This window comes from Protopterus annectens, chromosome 9.part0 (genome assembly GCF_019279795.1).
Source record: "Protopterus annectens isolate FY-2018-M chromosome 9.part0, PAN1.0, whole genome shotgun sequence".
Classification (NCBI taxonomy): Eukaryota; Metazoa; Chordata; order Ceratodontiformes; family Protopteridae; genus Protopterus; species Protopterus annectens.
The window spans coordinates 668,519,353-668,540,668 of NC_056743.1; the positions used below are offsets into that span (position 1 = coordinate 668,519,353).

Genomic DNA, 21,316 nt, shown 5'->3' on the forward strand with positions numbered 1-21,316 from the left:
CAAGCCACAGTGCTGGTGAGCAGTCAGATTCAAAACACAATAAAAAAATGCTATACTGTCTTACTGAGATGGCCCTTAAATTGATAATACACATTACTGCTGAGTCGTTTCAGATTACATCATTCATGTCACCTCTGTGATTTATGTCCCAGGCTAACAGAACTCAAAATGTAACATTTCTTTTTGTAATCTGCACCTGCCAGGAAGCCACAGCAGTAAAAGACACTTTACGTGTGAAAATTAGTAATTATCTCTGTCTTAGGACAATAGAATTTCCTGGCCCAGACATCCTGTCTCCGAGCTTGAGATCGCACACAGTTGTAAATTCTATACTTATCAGCTTTCTTCAAGCAGGATGCACTGTGGTTACATTTTTTGAAGCTTGGCACATCAGTTTTCTTACATTTGTGTAACCAGCCTGTGGATCATATTAATATGTACAATGACAGAATTATACAAAATTCGGCTGGGCTTGGTAGACTCAGTTTTTCACATGGATTTACTGTATAAAGTCACCAAGGAAAGGCATCTGATCTCCTTGGGACTTGAATTTGTGTCCTACACTACACTAATTATTTTGAAGCTAAGCTTTTACTTTTTTATATACCTGTCTAGGGAAAACCCCTTTTTCTGGTAGCCATTACATTTTGCACACATTTTTCCCAAAGGACCAAGTCAGTCTGTGGACTTATCCTTTTTGCTAAAAGTGATTAAGGATCACCTCTTAGACCAGACCATCCAACTTCGAGTTTTGCATAAATCAGAATAGTAAGGAAGTAAGAATACTATATTTCCTGGACAAACACCATCAGCTTGGGTATTTAGCTTGTATATTTATATACCAAATATAGCAGTGTGCTTTTTCCCATCTAGAATTGTGTTTTTTCCTTCTGAGCTTGCTCATAGAGCGGCTGAGCCCATTTAAGTTAGAGGGCCTTCTTTCACTTTCCTATTTACTGTAGTTTATGGTGTTGGTTTTGTTCCTTGTTAGTACCATGTCTAAGCAAACAAAAGATACACAACCCTCTGGGTTCAAAAAGTGCTCAAAATGCACTCAGAAAATGTCAATCACAGATGGCAATACTGTGTGTATACTGCCTGGGGGGGGGGGGGGTTAGTGCACTTGCAGGAATCTTGTTCACTTTGCCATTCCTTTAGTTCAAGGGTTCTTCTTGAGAGAGGGAACAAGTTGATCTTAGAGGTTACTGAAAACTTCCTTTTCAGAGGTCTTAGAAGGTCAGAGTCCTACAAAAAAGACTTCTCCCACTCAAAAATCTGACAAAACTTCAAAAAGATTATCTACATCTTCGGATTATTCTGAGCCATCAAAGAAATTGCCGAAGATATCGTCAACAGACCCAAAATCTGTCTGGTCCAAAAGACCATCCACCTCGGCTCCTTCTACATCAGAGCCGTTGGTGTTCCAACCTCAGAGCCCGTCCCCAAACCTGGAGCCAGTTTCTCCAACACTAAGGTCACCTATTTTGCAGACTGTAAGATCTCCAGCCCCCTCCTCTCGATCCTCCAGGAGCCTTTCTGACGATGATGTGGATCGGTTGATGTGGAGACTGTTGAGGACACCAGCACTAGCCAGACTTTTGTCGGAACTAACCCAGAGAGCTGGATCCAGGATCTTCGCCCCAACCGCTCAGACTACATCAGTGGCATCTGAGGAGTCTAGGAGCCAACATTCTCCAGTTGGGTCTGGGGACAACAATTGGATCGGACATTTTTCAGATCTGAACTTGCCTCTCACTGCCTCGGTGTGTGTGTGAGCTCGGCTCCTTCATCGGCCTCGGAGCCATCCCCCTTGGTGCCGGGGATAACCTTCTGGTTGTTTGGAGCCAGGAGCATCCTGCGAATCATAGGCAGGAGGCCTTCGAGGTGATGAGAGCACTGTCCCCATGGGCACCTCCATTCTCAGATTCCATTATTCCTTCTCCAAAGGCTGTGGTGTCCATCTCAAGCACAACCACATCCACCCAGATGGGAAACCAAAGGCCTCAGGATGCCCCATTGGGCGAACCCCTCGCAAGAGATTATGTAAGAGGAAGCATTTGGACTCCCCAGAGGAGTCTGTTGCATCTGACACAGACCTCAATGACCCAGAAGAGTCCCCACAGTCACCCTCTGAGGATGTCTCATTTGCATACATCCTAGAAATCCTTAAACAGAGAGGTGGCTGGAAACCCATCAATCCTTCTGCAGAGGAGTCTGTCTACCTGGGTCTTGTCCTTCCGTCACTTGGGTGTCTCCTCCTTTCAACAAACTTGTGGATCTAGTTTGTTGAAAGGTGTGGGAGACTCCAGATTCATTGGAGCCTGTCCCTCGTAGGCCAAATATATTCATTACATCGCCCCGAGGATAAAACATTCCTTACAAGAGGTGTCCCGGTAGATGCTATGGTGGTGACGGCCACAAAGGAGGAGCTGTCAGAGACATCCCTTCTGTCCATCCTCCGAATAGAGTCTCATACGATGGACAGATACATAAAGCGCACATTTTCTTCAGCGACATTTGTCTTTAGATCGCTGAATTCTCTCACCCATTTTACCAGGTTGCAGAGAGATCTCCTGAAAGAGCTAGGAGATGCTGTACAAGGTTCATTAGCTACAGGGATATCAGGTAGTTTCTTCACAGCTCTCCACCTTAGATTCAGTGGTAAAACTCCTCCATGAGACTCATTTCCTATGCAGCTGATGGGGCGAGTAGGGCAACGAGTTTAGGAATTTTCCCTAAGGAAACATTCCTGGATATGCTTGTGTAACTTTGCGGAGCCTTTCAAGTCTTCCTTTAGCGTCCCTTTCGATGGCTCATCCTTGTTCGGGCCTGAAGTCAAAGACACGCTAACTAGGTGTGAGCAAGAAGGAAAGACTCTGCCATGAGAGTCCATTTTTCCTTACCTTCTAGACCTTATCCCAAAGGTCAAAAGGGAAAAATGTGGTTCCGGAACTACCAGAAAATTTTTCAAGATATACCTGGTGATTCTTCCCCCAGGGTCAGAGGGGGAAGCAGTAATGGAAGACGCCGGCCATATGACAGAAGGGGTCCGCAGAACCAGAGTGACAGAGAATCTTCCCTTGGCATGCCCTTCCACCACTCCTAAATGAAGGCCTGCCTGTCCGTCTGTGGGGGCAGTCGGGTGTCACTTCTTTGTACCAAGAAGTTTGGCTAAAAATAAAAGACAAATGGGTACAAAGCATCGTATCCAGAGGCTACTCCATACCCTTTTCTTTCCTCTTCCCAAATGTAAAAAACATCCCAGATGTTCCACCCAGTCAAAGGGAGCAGGCAACTCTAGAAATACAAAAGGTGCTAGATAAGAGTTATCCAAACAGTCCCAGCAGTCCAAATAGGATCTGAAACTTACTCAAGGTTCTTTAGTTCCAAAGAAAATGGAGGGACTGGAGACCAATCCTGGATCTCATCAGATTAAAGAACTCCGTAAGAAAATCAAAGTTCTGTATGGTAGCACTGCAGTCGATCCTCCCTTTTCTGGGGCAAGACAATTTGATGTGCTGTATAGACCTTCAGGATGCGTACTACCACATCAAAATGGACAGGCGATCCAGGAGTCATTTGCTCTTTCGGCTGGGAGCCAGTCACTACCTGTTTTGAGCTCTGCCCTTTGGACTCACTACAGCCCCCCAGAGTGTTCACCAAATGTATATTAGTAGTCACGGCTCACATGAAGTGCCTAGGATTCAGTGTTTCCGTATCTAGATGACTGGCTCCTAACCGCTACCATCGAGCAGCTACTAATGAAAGAGAGACACCACACTGAAACTCTGCTCTCAGAGATCAGAATACATTTTGAAAAATCTGCCTTATTGCCTTCTCAACATATCATCTTTATAGGAGCAGACTTGGATACTTCAAAATTGATAACAAAGCTTCCCCCAGAAAGTACGAGTTGTACGGCATCAGGTTATAAGCCTACTGTTCAAAAGGAAGGTTCAAGCAAGAACAGTTCTAAAAGTATTGGCAACCATGGCAGCAGCAATAAACTTGGTTCCATTGGCACAGCTACACATGAAGGTTCTGCAGTGGCTGCTGTTCACTCATTGGTCCATGCCGAAACTACCCGTGTCCCGCCAGATCATAATAGAATCTGCAGGAAAGACCTTTGTTGGTGGCTTAAATCGACTCATGTGACCTTAGGTCCACCATTTGTTCTCCCACACCCCTCAGCCGCAGTGACCACAGATGCTTCCCAGATAGGGTGGGAGGGGGCATTTTCTGGGAAAGACCATCCAGGGCCCTTGGCAAGATCATGAGCCCATTTGCATGTCAGTGTCCTACAGATGAGAGCAGTGCTTTTGGCACTGCAGGCATTCCAGGACTCTCTTCTCTGAGAACTGTTGTAGTTGGACAACACATCAGTTGTATGGTACATAAACAAGGAGGAACCAGATCTTGCCCCTTTTGTCGAGAGGCTGTGAGAGTATGGTAGTGGGCGACTTTCTCCCAGTGCTTTCTGATAGCATTGCACATCCCAGAGCAATCCATTGTGATAGCAGACACTCAACAGGGCGATTCTAATGCCTCACGAGTGGTCTCTGAAGCAAGAGATTGCGGAAATTATTTTCCAGAAATGGGCGTCTTGCTGCAGTCTTTTTGCCACGTCCATGAACGCCAAATGCAGCAGCTACTTTGCCCTAATCCTCTCCTCCGGGGGAGTCCCCAAGGGATGCACTTGTACACAGTTGGCCCTCGGGTCTCCTGTACGCCTTCCCTCCCTTTCCATTGATACTCAGTTCTTCAGAAAGCCAATGTATTGGAAAGGACCTTAATACTTAATCGTCCCTTACTAGCCTCGTCAAATCTGGTTCCCCTTTTTGTGGCCTCATCTTCAGAATGAGGCTTGGATTCTGGAACCATTTCCAGATCATCTGATCAACCCGTCAGGAATGCTCCATCCATCTCTTCAAACCTTCAAGTTGGCAGCCTTGGCTGCTCCACTTCCAAGCATAGACAGGCTATCTGACCTTCCAGCATATCCTGATTTCTTCTCGTAAAGCTTCTGCGAGAAAATTATATGTCAGCAAATGGAAAAGATTTTCTTCCTGGGCCTTGGCAAATCATGTTGACCTTTTCTCTGCACGTGTACCTTCTATATTGCAATTCTTAGCAAAACTATTTCATGAAGGAGCAGCTCCTATACAAGTTCGATTAGTGCAATCTCTAATTTTCATTTAGGGGCAACAGAACCAAATGTTATGTCCCACAGACTTTGCAAAGCCTTTTTGAGTGGTACCATCCTACTATGACCGCCTGTTAACCCTCCATGGAACCTCAGTTTTGTATTCTCCAGTATTATTCTTCCTCCCTTTTGAACCTGCATCATCCTGTAACTTGAAGTTCTTGACCTAGAAGACTATTTTCTTAGTAGCTACAACTTCAGCTAGGAGGGTGTGGGCATTCCACGCACTGTCTGTCAATCCCCCTTATATGCTATTCCATAAGGACGGTCTCTCACTATGTCCAAATCCATCCTTTTTACCAAAGGTATGTTCAGAATCAACCTTTAACCAGTCCATAGACTTATCAGTTTTTTTTTCCCCTAAGTATGGCAGTAAGGCAGAGTATATGTTTCAGAAACTGGATGTTCATAGACAATTACGTTTCTGTTTGCACAGAACGAAGACTTTAGGAAGACTGACCAATTATTTGTCTCCTCCTCAGACCACAAAAAATGTGCTCCAGTTGTTAAAACCACTCTTTTCAGATGGTTGTCAGATTGCATTACATTCACTTACAAATCCTAGAACCAGCAACTTCCTGACAAAGTAAGAGGTCATTCTACTAGAGCTATGTCTACCTCTTCTGCCTTTCAGGCTAAACTGCCAATTGATACCATTTGTGCTGCAGCAACATGGGCAAGACCTCATACCTTTATTACTCATTACAAAGTTGATTTGGCCTCCAGGGACAGGGCCTCCTTTGGATTCGCTGTTCTGAAGAATGTTCTCCCCTGCGCCACCCAAGAAAGTGCTAGAGACACTGTCCCAACCAGTGGAAGGATGAAGGCGTGATAGGATAACATCACATAAAGAAGTTATGTTCTTACCATAACGTTCCATGTGTGTTGTCCCTCTTGCCTTCATTCTTACATCCCACCCTCCTTCCCTCAGCCTTGGCTCCTGGAAGACAGAGGATTTATTTGGTGTCTAATTTTTTTCTCTGACCCTCTTCTGGGCTTGTAAATTTGTAAATCGTATGTATATATTAGTATACCAGCAAACAAGATCTGGGGAATTCCCTTAGAGCATCAGTGGGATAGGGTGTTAGCCACAAGCTACTTGGAGACCTCGAGCTTTTGTAAACGGCCTAGTCGGAACCACCAGTGGAAGAAAGAAGGCGAGAGGGACAACACACATGAAACGTTATGGTAAGAACATAACTTTTTTCATTAGGAAATCACTACTGCAAAATAGTTTCTCACACAACAGCTCCCAGGAACACTGATTTATTTATTCTTGCATCGGGGGTATTTGTCCCACTGACCCACTCGGTCATTCACTGAGGGTGTCTGTATTCACTACACAACTCTGTAGACAGTGCACTTAGTGCACAGAGGCTTAGGGGGGACTGTGAGTACCCCTAGTAGGGTGAGGGTGTACTTTGAGCATAATTTCTTTCCATAAAGAACCAAAGTCGTGGTATGAGTATCACCTTTATATGTGGGGCTTTGGTCCAACATCAGTCAGAAAGGAGCTTGGCTTACGTGGATATACAGTGAAAGCTTGGCGAAAAGTCTTGAAGCTGGACATCAGCCTTCCAGCATCTTTCTAGAGTAAAAAAAATTCCACTGCATCAGTGATCTGCAGCTGACCTTTATCCTTCAATAGGTTGTAATGGTCTGCTTGTGATGTTTGTCACTTAGTAGTTATCATATGTTTTCTAAGTGTATAGCATGTAGTCTAACCTTTGCTGTGTCCTTTAGTGCATTGTTGTCCATTATCTTTAGGCAGGGAAAATAAAGTATTACTACATGAGACATTGGGGTGTTGATGCAGTTTAATATTTACAAGTGGCTTTGTTAGAGTTGTCAGTTTCGCCTTCCTGTCTTGACATCAGTGTACATTAGTCTATTGCATCATCTTCAGTCCATATTATCAGTGCTGCATTAGTAAAAGTATCCTCTATGTGCAAGGATGAGGAGAAGCAGACAATGAGGCGGTGTATGTGCAGGGATGAGGAAAAGCAGATGTGGTCCCTGCATAAAAACCATGAAATTTAGTGGCATGCAGGCAGCTTAGTTTTTATTGGTTTTGTTATAGCACAGTGGTATCACTCTTTAGGATCATGTACCCATATGTTGTAATTTGCAGCTTTACTTCTTGTGCTTTGTCATGATTTCAGTAGTATATCACATCAGCTTTTCTGTTCTGATCACCACATGCATATTTGTCTCTGACCCAGAACTGAAAATGTTTTCCTTCATACAAGTAGCCCAGTAGGGGCTTTTCAGGAGGTAATGCATTCCTAAATTTGCTGATTTCCCTTCCCTTTTTCATTTCAGGATTCAGACTTCAGTCTCCCTGTAGAGTCCGTGACTGTGTGTGATGCCGTCCCTTCCAACATGGTGTGTAAAGTAATCACAAGTGGAGGGATAGTGAAGCCTGCTACAGAATATGCTGTAGTGTCTGAAGTTAGTGTATTCTTTTGGATTATTTTTATAAAATGTTATACTGTGTTACCCTTTAGCACATAAGGCATTTTCCTGTTCCTTTTTCTTTTTTGCATGCATTCCCTGTACTTGCGTAGTGATGTTTAAAAAAAATGTCTCCTACCTCCACCTCATCACAAAAATATACTCACAGAAACTGAAAATTTCAACTAGGGTATACTTAAAAACACAGAGCATTGTAAATTCTGGCTTTTAGGCTATTAAATGGAGCTTTCTTTAGTCTCCCACCAGCATTTTTCATCTGATCAGCATTATAGTTTGTATGCGTCTTGGAAGGCAAATGTATTATGCAAGAAGTAATGTTTGACAATTGTTTTTGTGTAAGTAATCCATGCCCCGGGGTGTACTAAAGCCGGACACCGCAGCCAAAAGGGCCTCTTCACCCCTAGAAGGGTGATTTCTACATAACATACACCCTGTAGAGTTTTATCATTCTTGGAGAATGGGCTGTCTCTTAAATTGTTGTTTTTTTTATGTAAAGTAGATGTTCTCCGTGTTTCACTGTTGCAGTCATCACACTTGGGTTATCCTGCCAGGGATAGCCCTCAGTCGGCCAGAATACCAGAGGCTTAGTATTTCTGCGTCGGTTGCTGTCACTCCAGGACTGACGTCAGGTCATCAGTAGTATAAAATCAGGCAGCTGACGCCATTACATCAGTCTTTCTTGCAGAGGATCCCAAAGCAGTTCACACGAGTGCCGGTCAGCCGCTACCAGAGTTTTTCGTTTCCGAAAGTGAAGTCTTCTGAAGCTAAGTACCCCGTCTGGGATCCTTTTTTCTTGCTCTAAATGATGTCAGAAAAGGTTAACAGTTGTCTCGCCTGTGGAAAGCAAATACCACACAGAGAATTCCATTTTGTGCTTTGTTCAATGGCAGAACTATACATTGTCGGGCCCTTATTGTAGCTAAATACTTTCACTATCAATCTTCGTATTCTGAAATGGCTTCGGTAAGCCATCCAACTGCCGATCTTCTGAAAAAAACGTAAGGATAAAGACAGTGAGAGACCGCACAGGTCCAAAACTGCAGACGACGCTTCCGTTAAGCTAGTCGCCAGTTCGCCAGTACTCGGGTGCTTTCGCAGCCCCTGATGCCTGCTTTTATGGATTCGCAGACCTCTACCGAGACCTGTTCGGAGTCTGGTATGCCGCGATACCCTTCGTTGACTAAGGATCCTGCGGATGTGTCTACCTTGGATGGGTCCGGAGCCAGTGAGCAGGCACTGGCTTCCGAGGAAGTTCTTCGCACTAACGTTATTCGACACAAACCGATGACTTTCGCGTCTTCAGTTCTTTCTAAAACTACCACATTTCTAAGGCCCAGGGTACGAACTACGCCTACAAAAACGACCCAAACTCAAGCACCTGCTTCCATGTCTCAATCTCCAATGCTTAAAATGGCGGAAGACCTTATGCTTATTAGGGGAAGCCAGCCTGCCCCTTCTAAAAGAAAGAGACTTGTCCCCAGCAGCTTTATCTGACCAGGAGTCCGACTCTGGGGTTCCAGAATATGAAGACGTACCCTCGTCTGCTTATGAGGATTCAGATGCAGAGGAATCCATTCCCTCTGCCTCTCCTCCAGAGGATTTTTCTTTTGGTGAAATCCTACATACTTTGAGAGAACATTTTCATTGGGAATGTCAGGGTTGTCCTCAGTCCAAAAGATTCAGGGAATTTCTAGATTTACCACATCACAGACCCTTAGCTGTCCTTCCTGTCCTGGATGTTGTGGGTGATGTTTTCATGGAATCTAGTTTAACTCCTGACACCCTACCACCTTCTCCCAGGAAACTTGACCAGTATTAGAGTCCCTGACTCTCTCAAATTTCTTTTCAAAAATCCTACTGCGGACCCAGAGGTCATCTCTCGGGGACCTAAAGGAATAAAAGCAACCATAGTCAAGAATCCCACCCCTTCAGACAGAGATTCCCAAGCTTTAGACAGATGGGGTAAAAAAAGTATACACCTCTGCAACTCTTGCCATTAGAGCATAAATTGTCAGTTCCACATGTTGAAATACCAGCAACATCCAATGGAACTCCTTAAACTCCTAAAATTATCTAGCTTTCCTGCTTGTATAGAAAATAAAGAATTACAGGAGCTTATGCATTCTGCAAACCAAGTTACTAAGGACACATTGCAATGTGGCTTTGAAGCCCTAGAAGCATCCTGCAGGGCAGCAGTCACAGGTTCTGTACTTAGAAGGCATGCTTGGCTTAAGGAACAAACCTTGCCAGACCAGGTTAAATCAAAACTATTGGACGCACCATTGCACAAAGACAGTTTGTTTGGCACCAAGGCAGAAGTCCTCTTAAAAAAGATGGAAGAAAAAGCTAAATCTAAGCAGACAGTTAAAGCATTCTTGCAAGTTCAGTCTCCAAGGTTCAGTAGGCATTGCCCTTTCAAGCACTGGTCCTTTCTAGCCCCCTCAAGGCCAGCTCAGACAAGACCTAGGGGAAGCAGGCCCCCCAGAGAGCAGTCCCAGGGAATGCAGAGATCTAAGCAATAGAGTTCCTCCACTTCAAAACCAAGGGAGTGCTAAGCCACCCCCTTATGGAAAGAACTCACATTGACTTTACAACTCCACCCCTTACCTCTGCCCACCTGCTTGTGCCCCTAGGAGGAAAACTCTCCTCTCATGCAAAAAACTGGGCTTCCATCACCAATGACCGATGGGTCCTCAACATAGTGTCCCAGGGATACAAATTTTATTTCCACACACTGCCAACCCCAAAAGGGTTCTCAGATATTCCTCCAAACCAACGGGCAGAGGTAGAAAACCAAATCCATTCCCTGCGCTCCTTGAGGGCAATACAGCCTGTTTCTGCAGAACAGATAGGCCAAGGTTTATATTCCAGGCTCTTCCTGGTACCCAGAAAAGAGGGCACCTGGTGCCCAATCCTCGATCTATCAATTCTAAACACTTTCCTGATACCAAAATGCAAAATGCTCACCCTCTAGCAGCTTCGTCCTATGCTATCCAAGGATACTTGGTTAGCCACCCTAGACCTAAAAGAGGCCTATTTACACATCCCAGTGCGGGATTCTTGCAGGAGATATCTACGCTTCAGGGACGGATCTATGCACTTTCAGTTCTCTGCGCTTCCCTTCGGCTTATCCACTTCTCCCAGAGTTTTCACAGAATGCCTGGCTCCTACCATTGCTTTTTGCAGACAAAGGAATATTCAAATTTACCCCTACCTAGACTGCTTGATTCAGGTAGACAGTCAGAAAAATCTAGTAAAACACCTGACATTTGTGAAGGACCTACTGACCTCCCTGGGGTACACTATAAATGAAAAGAAATCCAAACTAGTCCCCACTCAAAAAATTATATTCCTGGGAGCAAGCCTGGACACAGCATCCCAGATGGCATTCCTTACTCCAGAAAAACAAGCCCATCTGACAGACTACTTCTCTCAACTAGCCACCAGAACCCAGTTATCTGCAAGCTCTAGGGTTCATGGCTTCATGCATTGTACTCATTCCATATGCCAGACTGCATATGAAGAAACCTCAGTGGTAGTTAAAAAGCCTTTGGTGTCAACGCTCTCAGTACCTGGAAACTATCATACTTATGATACGTTGTCTAAGGAAAGATTTTCTTTGGTGGGCAGAAGCATGCAACCACAACAAGGGCCTTCCCTTTTCACAACCCAACGCCACCCAGACCCTAACCGCACATGCATTAGATTATGCCTGGGGTGCACACCTGGACGGCAGGTGCATTCAGGGCCATTGGAGCCCAAATCAAATGCATCTGCCCATCAACCAAAAATAGACACTAGCTGTTCAGCATGCTCTGACAGCTTTCAGACCCTTAGTATCCCCGGGGCCTCTACTGATCAAAACAGACACCACCACAGTCATGTGGTACATCAACAAGCAGGGAGGAACTCAATCCTATCCCCTCTGCAGGCTAGCCATAACCCTTTGGCACATGGCTTCAGCCATGCAAATTTACCTGCTAGCACAATTCCTGCCAGGCTCCCAAAACTCTCTGGCAGACAACTTAAGCAGAAAACTCCTAGACCCACACAAGTGGCAGCTAGACCACAGCACCTTCAACCTTGTAACCCAGAAATGGGGCACCCCAAGGTGGACCCATTTGCCTCCCACAACAATCACCAGCTCATCAAATTCTGCACCAGGGAACATCACACCAAGGCCTGGAAAGTGGATGCCCTTACTTTCCAATGGATAAACCTCTCGATCTATGCATTTCTCCCTCTACCTCGGATTACTACTCAAAATAAGGGAGGAAAAACCAAGAGCAATCTTGATTGCCCCAGGCTGGCCACGCCAGCACTGGTGTACCCACTGCTGCGCAGTCTGTCACCCCTGCCTCCATGGCACCTTCCTCAGATCCCAAATCTCCTGACCCAGCAGAATGGAGAATTCATGCATCCACAATTGCAGACCCTGAACCTGGCAGCCTAGCTTATTCCCTGACCTCTCCTCCAGTTGCTGCCCTAAGCAAGCTAGTCCTGGATGTTATACATGAGGCCAGATGCCCCAGCACTAGAAAATCCTATGCTGACAAGTGGAAAAGGTATTGTACCTGGATCCAGGCTAAGGGAGCTGATACAGCACAGCTCTCCCTACCTCTCATCCTGGATTACCTAGCAGACTTGCTTCACAAGGGCCTATCCGTCTGTTCTATTCTATGTCTTTGCCATCTCTGCTCATTACAGCACAGAGCCACCTCTCTTTTCTCACCCTCTCATAAAACAGTTCCTAAGAGGGGCTAACAATTTAAGGCCACCCAGAAGAGCTCCTACCCTAGCTTGGGACCTTAACTTTGTGTTTGAAAAGCTCGCACTACCCCCCCCCCCACTTTGAGCCTGCAGCTTCTGCAAAGTTACAATTCCTGTATTGGAAAACAGCCTTGCTTCTGGCCATCACTTCAGCTAGAAGAGTTTCAGAGCTACAAGCACTAACGAGTGTGGAGCGTTTCATCATTTTTCATGCTGACAGGGTCTCCCTCAGGACTAACCCAACCTTTATGCCTAAAGTGGTGTCCAGTGTGGCTCTCAACCAATCTATTCTTTAAATGTGCACAGACAACTTAGATTCTACCTGGATAGGACTAAGTCTTTTAGGAAAACTGACCAGTTGGTAGTCAGCTTTGCAGCAAAGGCGGAGGGCAAGGCCATATCCAAACAAACCATCTCCAAATGGATAGCGCATTGTATACATTTCTGTTACAAACACCATGGGAAACCACCCCCACTGGTGGTCAAGAAACATTCCACAAGGGCAACCTCCACCTCTACATCTTTCCTCAGAGGGGTCCCTACCAGGGACATCCTGGAGGCTGCAACATGGAGTTCTGTTCATACCTTCAAGCATTACCACCTGTCTGTCTTTTCCAAATCCAGGGCAGGCTTTGCAACTGCAGTCTTGCAGGGGATACTAGCCAGCCCCACCACTTCTTGACTGCCTCCACCCTTTACTTTAACTTTGGGAGTCAACTAAAGTGTGATGACTGCAACAGTGAAACAGGAAGAACATAGTACAGTTGTGTATAGACTTACCATAAATGTAGAAGTTAATGTATTCACTGTTGCAGTCCTGGTTTCCCACCCTCCATCCCCCTTGTCTCTCTCACTCTCTCTCTTCCTCACTCTCTACAAGGATGTTTGGTATTTACTTTCTACTGGTGGTGGTCTTCCACCAAGACCTAGCTCCCTTTTTGGGGGGGCTCCTGACATTTGGGGCAAGAAAAACTGATGTAATGGGGTCGGCTGGCTGATTTTATACAACTGACTACCTGACATCAGTCCTGGAACGACAGCAACAAACGCAGAAATACTAAGCCTCTGGTATTTGGGCCGACTGAGGGCTACCCCTGTCAAGATAACCCAAGTGTGATGACTGCAACAGTGAATACACTCGAACATCTACATTTATGGTAAGTGTACACAACTGTACATTCCTCTGCATAATGTTTCAAACTTATTGTAGTGTGTGCAATTGTTGAAGTATTTTATATCCAGAATATGCACTCTGATGTCATTTTCATTCATTCCTCAACTGATGCGCTTGGATCTGATACTCTGATCAGATTCTGCCATTTCTACCTGATCGTCCGATCCTAGAATGCTCAAGCTCCTCCCTTTACCCACAATGCCGTGCCAACCTAACATGCCCCGGATCTCGTTTGCCACTCTTTGGTATCAGCGCGGATTCCTAGCTCCCAAGTATTTTTTGAGTAGTCTTCTGACTTTTCCTTGTGGTGGTGGTTGTGAGTTAATTAAGTTTTTATATATTGTCTGTCTGTCTTCCTCCCTCCCATATTTTAGTGTTCTTAGTCAGTTCTTCCTTCCCTTTTTTATTCCCAGTTACCACTGTGGTTCTTTTGTAATTAACATTGCTGGTATCATTTTATACTCTTTCAGGTACTAAGTCTACCATTTTTGGTAGCCCTTTCTTTTTCTTCCTTCAAAAGTGTTTTTTTCTGTCTGTGTAGATTGTTTTCCTATAGCTTTTACTAGGGTAATATTTCTTAGTATCTTTTTGTGTTCCACTGCATGTTGTTTGTAGCTGTTTTAAGATGTCGGACAAACCCTCTGGGTTTAAAAAGTGTGTTTCATGGGGGCATAAGACCCCAAATTCTGATGCGCAACAGGAATGTGTGCATTGTCTGGCTCCAGCAAACCTTTACGTTGACTGTGCCATTTGTTCTGGGTTTAATTCTAGGGCCTTGACAGAACACAAGAACATATTAGATGTTCTTCGTGTTTCACTGTTGCAGTCATCACATTTGGGTTTATCTGCTTGCAGTAGCCCTCAGTCGACCTGATTATCAAAGTCTTGGGTCCTGCGTCGGTTGCTGTCTCATCTTCCGTGACATCAGGTAGTCAGGGGTATAAAGCATGCAGCCAATGCCATTACATCAGTCTTTCTTGCCGTACGGTGCCCGAAGCAGAAGCAGTTTGCAAGTGCCGGTCGGCCGACTCCTGAAATTTTTGTTTTCAAGTTTCAGAACCGAAGTCTTCAACTAAAGCAAAGCACCCCGTTGGGGAAACTTTTTCTTACTCTAAACCAATGTCCGTAAAAGTCAATATTTGTATTTCTTGTGGAAAGCAAATACCTCATAAAGATTTTAATTCGTTCTGTATTCCTTGCCTAGGCCCTGACCACAACGTACCTCGCTGTCAGTTTTGTGCCTTATTTAAGCAACAAACTATTCGTCGTTGGTATATTTACGCTTCTAAATATTTTGGTACTCTGTTCAATTACCCAGATATGTCTTCGGTTAGCCATCTGACTACTGACATTCCGAAAAAAATGTAAAGATAAAGACAAAGATAGGCCGCCTAGGTCCAGAGTTGCCGACGCTTCTCCTAAGCCTGTCACCAGTTTGCCGATACTCAGTGAGGAGCTTTCGCAGCCCCTGATACCTGCTACTTCAGATTCGCAGGCCTCTACTGAGACTCCGGAGTCCAGTATGCCGCGAGATGCTTCAGTTGTGGAACCTGCGGATGTCTCTACCTTGGATGGGTCCAGAGCCACTGTGCAGGCACTGGCTTCTTAGGGTGTATTCAGGCCTACTGACTTGCATATTAAACTGACTCCATCTTATTCTTCAAGGCCTAAATCTCGAACCATGCCTAGAAAACGGACACCTAGACCACATGGTCAGGCCTCTATGCCTAAAAAACAAATGATAAGAATGGCTGAAGACCTTACTTTAATCAGGGGAAGCCAACCTTCCCCCTCGAAGAGACCTAGGACTGAATTTGCTTATGGTACTTCTGACCAGGATTTCTGTTTCCTCTGATGACCAGGATTTACCCTCATCTACCTATGAGGATTCTGACGAAGAGGACTCTATTCCCTCTGCCCCCCCCCCAGAGGAATTCTCTTTTGGTGACCTTGCATATTCTTAGAGAGCATTTTCATTGGGAAAGCCAGGATTACTTTGATTCTAAAAAGAGGCGTAGGGATTTCTTACTCCTGCCCCAGCCCAGGCCTTTAGCTGTCCCTCCTGTACTAGACATTCTTGATGCGTTTTCGGAATCTAGTTTGGCCCCTGACTCTCTACCTCCTGCTCCCAGAAAACCTGATGGATATTACAGGGTTCCTGACTCTCACAAGTTCCTTTTTAAAAATCCTACTGCGGATCCTGAGACCATTTCACAGGGACCCAGGGGCGTTAAGGCTACTACTGCCAGAAATCCTACCCTTCCTGATAGAGACTCCAAGACACTGGATAGATGGGGTAAGAAGGTATACAATTCTGCAACCTTGGACATTAGGGTTTTAAATTGCCGGTTTCATATGTTAAAGTATCAGCAGCATATTATTGGATTACTTAAACAGAAAATGATGTTGATTCCTGACTGTGCTGAAAATAAGGATTTACAGGATTTAATGCATTCTGCTGAACAAGTTGGAAAACATACTTTGCAATGTGGTTTTGATTCACTAGAGGCATCTTGCAGGGCTGCTCTCACTAGGTCTGTACAGAAGGCATGCTTGGCTTAAGGAGCAATCCTTGCCAGATCATGTTAAAGCTAAATTGCTGGATGCTCCCTTAAATCACGACCGCCTTTTTGGCAACAAAGCAGAAGTTCTTAAAAAGTTGGAGGAAAAAGCTAAATCTATGCAAACTGTTAAAAATTTCCTACAAGTACAGCCTCCAAGATTTAGTAGGCATTGGCCCGCTAAGAATTGGTCCATTCTTGCCTCTTCCAGGCCTTCTCAGTCCAAACCCAGAACCAGCAGAACACCCAAGCTTCAGTCCCAGGTTCCACACAGGACTAAGTAGTGGGGGCTCCCACTTCCAAATCAAGGAGTAGTAAGACTCCCCCCTATGGTAAACTGTCTCAATGACCTAACTTTAAAACTTATGAAAAATATATCCAGAAGCACAAAAGCAGTCAAGCGGACAACCTTGGTGAATAGTAAAATATTTAATGGTAAGCACTTTCGGCTGCAACTCTAGCCTTCATCAGACAAATGAATACACAAGCTAAGAACTTTATATGCCATATTCATAATAGCCAATTACCCAATATACTTCATTCAATTGATACTAATTAAAAACATAATTGAATACATGATTAAATATGCTAAACCTTCCATTGAACAACTTAAAGTGAATCCGCAATGAAATATATATATATATAAAAATACAAAATTACACTCAATACAAATACATATACAACCATTTTTAAAAATATGTATATATAAGTACAGAACCTAAATCAACAATCAAACATTTGTGCACGAGAACTATCATCTATTAATAGCCTTAAGCTTTAAAATACTTTTAATGGAAATGGAATCATTAAGACCTGGAAATTGTGTGGCATTTAAAAACACCTGCCACCAGTATTCTTTAGATTCTAATATAATTTTCCAAGGCCTTTTTCTAGAAGATGGAGCAACTTGTTCCAACACTATGAAATGAAAATTATGTGTAGAATTTTGTGCTAAATGCCTATACAAGGCATTATTATGTGAATGCCTGTTGATATCATAAACATGCTCATAAATACGCTGTTTTAATTTTTGTTCAGTTTTACCTATATAATAAGCTGAACAGTGTGAACATAATGCAGCATAGACCATCCAAGAAGTATTACAATTGTATTTTCCTTTTAATTTTATCTGGGTGCCATTAATAAATACTTGTTCAGCTTCCAAGATGTAGGAGCAATAACTACACATATTACATTTCCTCATTATGCCCTTTATGGTGCACACTGTGTTGGAACAAGTATTACACCAATCCTTTAAATTCCGATCTCTTTTATAAATAATAGAAGGCTGTGTACCTAAAAGCCTAACCAACTGTGTATCACCCTTAAAAAAATCCAATTTTTATTTACCAGACTTCTTATGTACTCAGAGTCCTGTGTAAAAGTGGTAATGAAAGCTACATTCCCTTTACTACAATGATTAGTTTTAGCAATGTTGGAATTTGTGATTATGTACAACTGTTTGTTTGTTTGCGATATATCTTGTTGGTCAAGTTGTTGTACGACACGTGTCAGAATGTCCCAATAATGGTTTATAAAACCCGGTTTTCCTTTTATTCAAAACCTCATAAAATGTTATCAACAAGTTGCTTGGGATAACCCCTATTTAAAAAAATATTCATAATAAAATGACATTCTTAAACAAAATTTCCAAGCACTTCTCAACTGACTGCTTCTTTAGGGGGAAAGATTGCTCTGCAGGCAAAAAACTGGGAACTCATTACCCAGGACAAATGGGTTTTAAATATAGTTTCCCAAGGATACAGATTTCATTTCCACACGTTACCAACCCCAAACGGTTGGCCAGATCTTACCCCCAAATCAGTTGACAGAGGCTCAAAAGCAAGTACCCTCTCTCTCAAGCATGAAGTCTATTCAAACTGTACCAGAGGAGGGAAAGGGACAAGGTTTTTACTCAAGGCTTTTCCTGGTACCCAGAAAAGACAACTCAGGGCGCCCTATCCTGGACCTTTCTATCTTAAACACCTTTTTGGTGATTCCAAAATTCAAGATGCTAACTTTTCACTAGTTGCTTCATATGCTAAGCCAAAATGCCTTGTTGGCAACACTGAATTTAAAAGAAGCCTACTTGCACATCCCAATCAGGGAATCTTGCAGAAGATGCCTACGCTTCAAAGCAGGCTACATGCACTGTCCTCTGCAGTGCCCTTTGGCTTATCTACTGCGCTCAGGGTATTCACAAAGTGCTTAGCTCCAGTCATTGCATTTTGCAGGCAAAGAAATATTCAAATATCCCCATACCTGGACGATTGTCTAATTCTAGCAGAAAGCCATAACACTTTTGAATCATCTGGCATTTGTACAAAAGGTGCTAACTTTGGGGTACACCATAAACGAAAATAAATCACAACTGGTACCCTGTCAACAAATTACATTCCTGGGAGCAAGCTTGAACACAACTTTCCAGATGGTTTACTTCACAAGATAAATAAGTTCATTTGACAACTTACTTCAGACTAGTAGCCACAAAAACCCTGCTATCTGCAAGACAAATACTGCAGGCCTTTGGGGTTCATGTTCTCCTGCGTTCTACTAATTCCATATGCAAGACTGCATATGAGGAAACTACAGTGGTATCTAAAAAGCCTATGGTGTCAACATTCTGAGGATCTAGAAGCAATGATTCCTATCATAGCTTGCCTACGGTTAGAATTCCTTTGGTGGGCAGAGGCCTGCCACCAAAACAAGGGACTACCATTCACTCTACCCCCTGCCGCCCAAACCCTAACGACAGACGCATCGGACTATGCATGGGGGGCTTACCTGGCAGGAAAGTGCATTCAGGGCAAATGGAACCCAAGTCAAATGCACCTGCATATCAATCAAAAAGAAATGTTAGCTATGCAGAATGCTTTGACAGCCTTCAAGGACCACATTCTTCCAGGACAGTTAATGGTAGAGATGGACAACTTCACTGTTGTGGTACATAAACAAGCAAGGGGGTGTACACACACTTTACCCCCTCTGCAGACTAGCCATGGCTCTGTGGAACACAGCCTTGTGCATCCAAGTGCATCTACAGGCTCAATTCCTGCCAGGAAATCTAAATACACTGGCAGGCGAACTAAGCAGAAATCTCACAGACCCACACGAGCGGAAACGCAAACCAAAGACTTTCAACATGATAAATGGCGGAGCCCAGATATAGACCTATTTGCCTCCCCCCAGAACTACAGTTGGACAAATTCTGCACAAGAACTCCCCACAAACAAGCTTGGAAAGTGAATGCTCTGTCCTTCAGCTGTAAAAATCTATCAGTTTATGCCTTTCCTCCTCTGCCTCTCCTCTCCAGGGTGCTACTAAAGATCAAACAGGACAAACCAAGGATGATACTGATTGCACCAGACTGGCCACGCTGACACTGGTACCCCCTCTTGTGCAGTGTCACTGCTAGCTCCATGGCACCTGCCTCAGACCTCTACTTTGCTGTCACAGCAAGAAAGTCAGTTTCTGCACCCCCAACTTCAAACCCTGAACTTGACAGCCTGGCTAATCTAATCTCTCCATTACCATTCCTCAATAAACAGGTTTTGGATGTAATTTTGGAGGCAAGGAGGCCTAGTACTAGAAAATCTTATGCAGAAAAATGGAAAAGATTCTGTGCCTGGAACCAAACTCGAGGGATGGCCACAGCAGCACCCAAATTACCTCAGATTCTTCAATACTTAACTGAGATGCTTCACAAGGGCCTTTCCTTTTCCTCCATCAAAATTCACCCCTCAGCCATTTCAGTTCATTACAACACAGAGCCACCCCTTTTTTCTCACCCACTGCTCAAGCAGTTCCTCAGAGGAGCCAAGAACTTAAGACCACCCAGGAGAGCCCCAACTCCAGCCTGGGACCTTAACTTTGTATTGGAAAAGCTCACTCTTCCTCCTTTTGAGCCAGCTGCTAGTGCAGAGTTAAAATTCCTTTCTTGGAAAACAGTTTTCCTTTTAGCAGTCACTTCAGCAAGAAGGGTATCTGAATTACAGGCCCTTATGGCTGTGGAGCCTTTCATAATCTTTCATGCGGACAGGATGTCCCTCAAGACCAGTCCCTCTTTCATGCCCAAGGTGGTATCCAGTGTAGCTCTTAATCAGTCCATTCATTTGCCAACCTTCTTTTCTAATCCACAGAACAAAGGGGAACAGATACTGCACTCCTTAGATGTGCACAGACAACTTAGATTTTACTTGGACAGGACTAAACCTCAAAGGAAATCTGAACAACTGCTGGTGGCATTTGCTCCAGGGGCAGAGGGGAAGACTATTTAGAAGCAAACCATTTCTAAATGTATAAGCCATTGCATTCATTTCTGCTGTAACCACCATGGAAAACCTATCCCACAGGGGATTAGACCCCATTCAACCAGAGCTGCATCTACCTCTACAGCCTTTCTCAGAGTTGTCCCTTCCAGAGACATCCTAGAAGTTGTTACCTGGAGTTCTGTACATACTTTTTACCGAATATTACCATTTGCCAATTTTCTCTAAAGCCAGAGCTCGCTTTGCCCCTGCAGTCTTGCAGGGCCTTATAGCTGGTCCTAATTCTATCGAAATTCCTCCTCCAATCCTTAGCTTTGGGAATCCACCCTAATGTGATGACTACAACAGTGAAACACGAACATAGTGCAGTTGTGTACACTTATCATAAATGTAGATGTTTGAGTGTATTCACTGTTGCAGTCCTGGTTACCCTTCCTCCAGCCCCCTGACTTATTTTGGCTATACATCTACTTACTTACTTCTCTCCTTTACTATGCTTAAAAGCTTTTTGGTGTATTTGCTTTTTTTGTTGGAGGTATCTCCTTGTGTGTGTGTTATATATATATATATATATATATATATACACACACACACACACACACACACACACACACACACATATTAAATTGCTTCCCATTAGGGGGGGCACCTGTCATCTGGGGCAAGAAAAACTGATGTAATGGCGTCAGCTGCATGCTTTATACCCCTGATTACCCGAGGTCACAGAAGATGAGACAGCAACCGACGCAGGACCCAAGACTGTGATAATCAGGCCGACTGAGGGCTACTGCAAGCAGATAACCCAAATGTGATGACTGCAACAGTGAATACACTCTAACATCTACATTTATGGTAAGTGTACACA

The 21,316-nt window shown here is 44.0% G+C and overlaps 1 protein-coding gene across 1 annotated transcript in view; it reads left to right on the top strand.

Moving 5' to 3' along the window:
* The window catches only part of PRRC2A (proline rich coiled-coil 2A), a 3,202,076-nt gene that overhangs the window by 2,138,217 nt on the left and 1,042,543 nt on the right, over window positions 1-21,316 (top strand). The window contains exon 25 of the mRNA XM_044082142.1: window positions 7,526-7,654. Within this exon, the coding sequence (XP_043938077.1) occupies window positions 7,526-7,654 (129 nt within the window). The remainder of the gene's footprint in view (window positions 1-7,525; window positions 7,655-21,316) is intronic.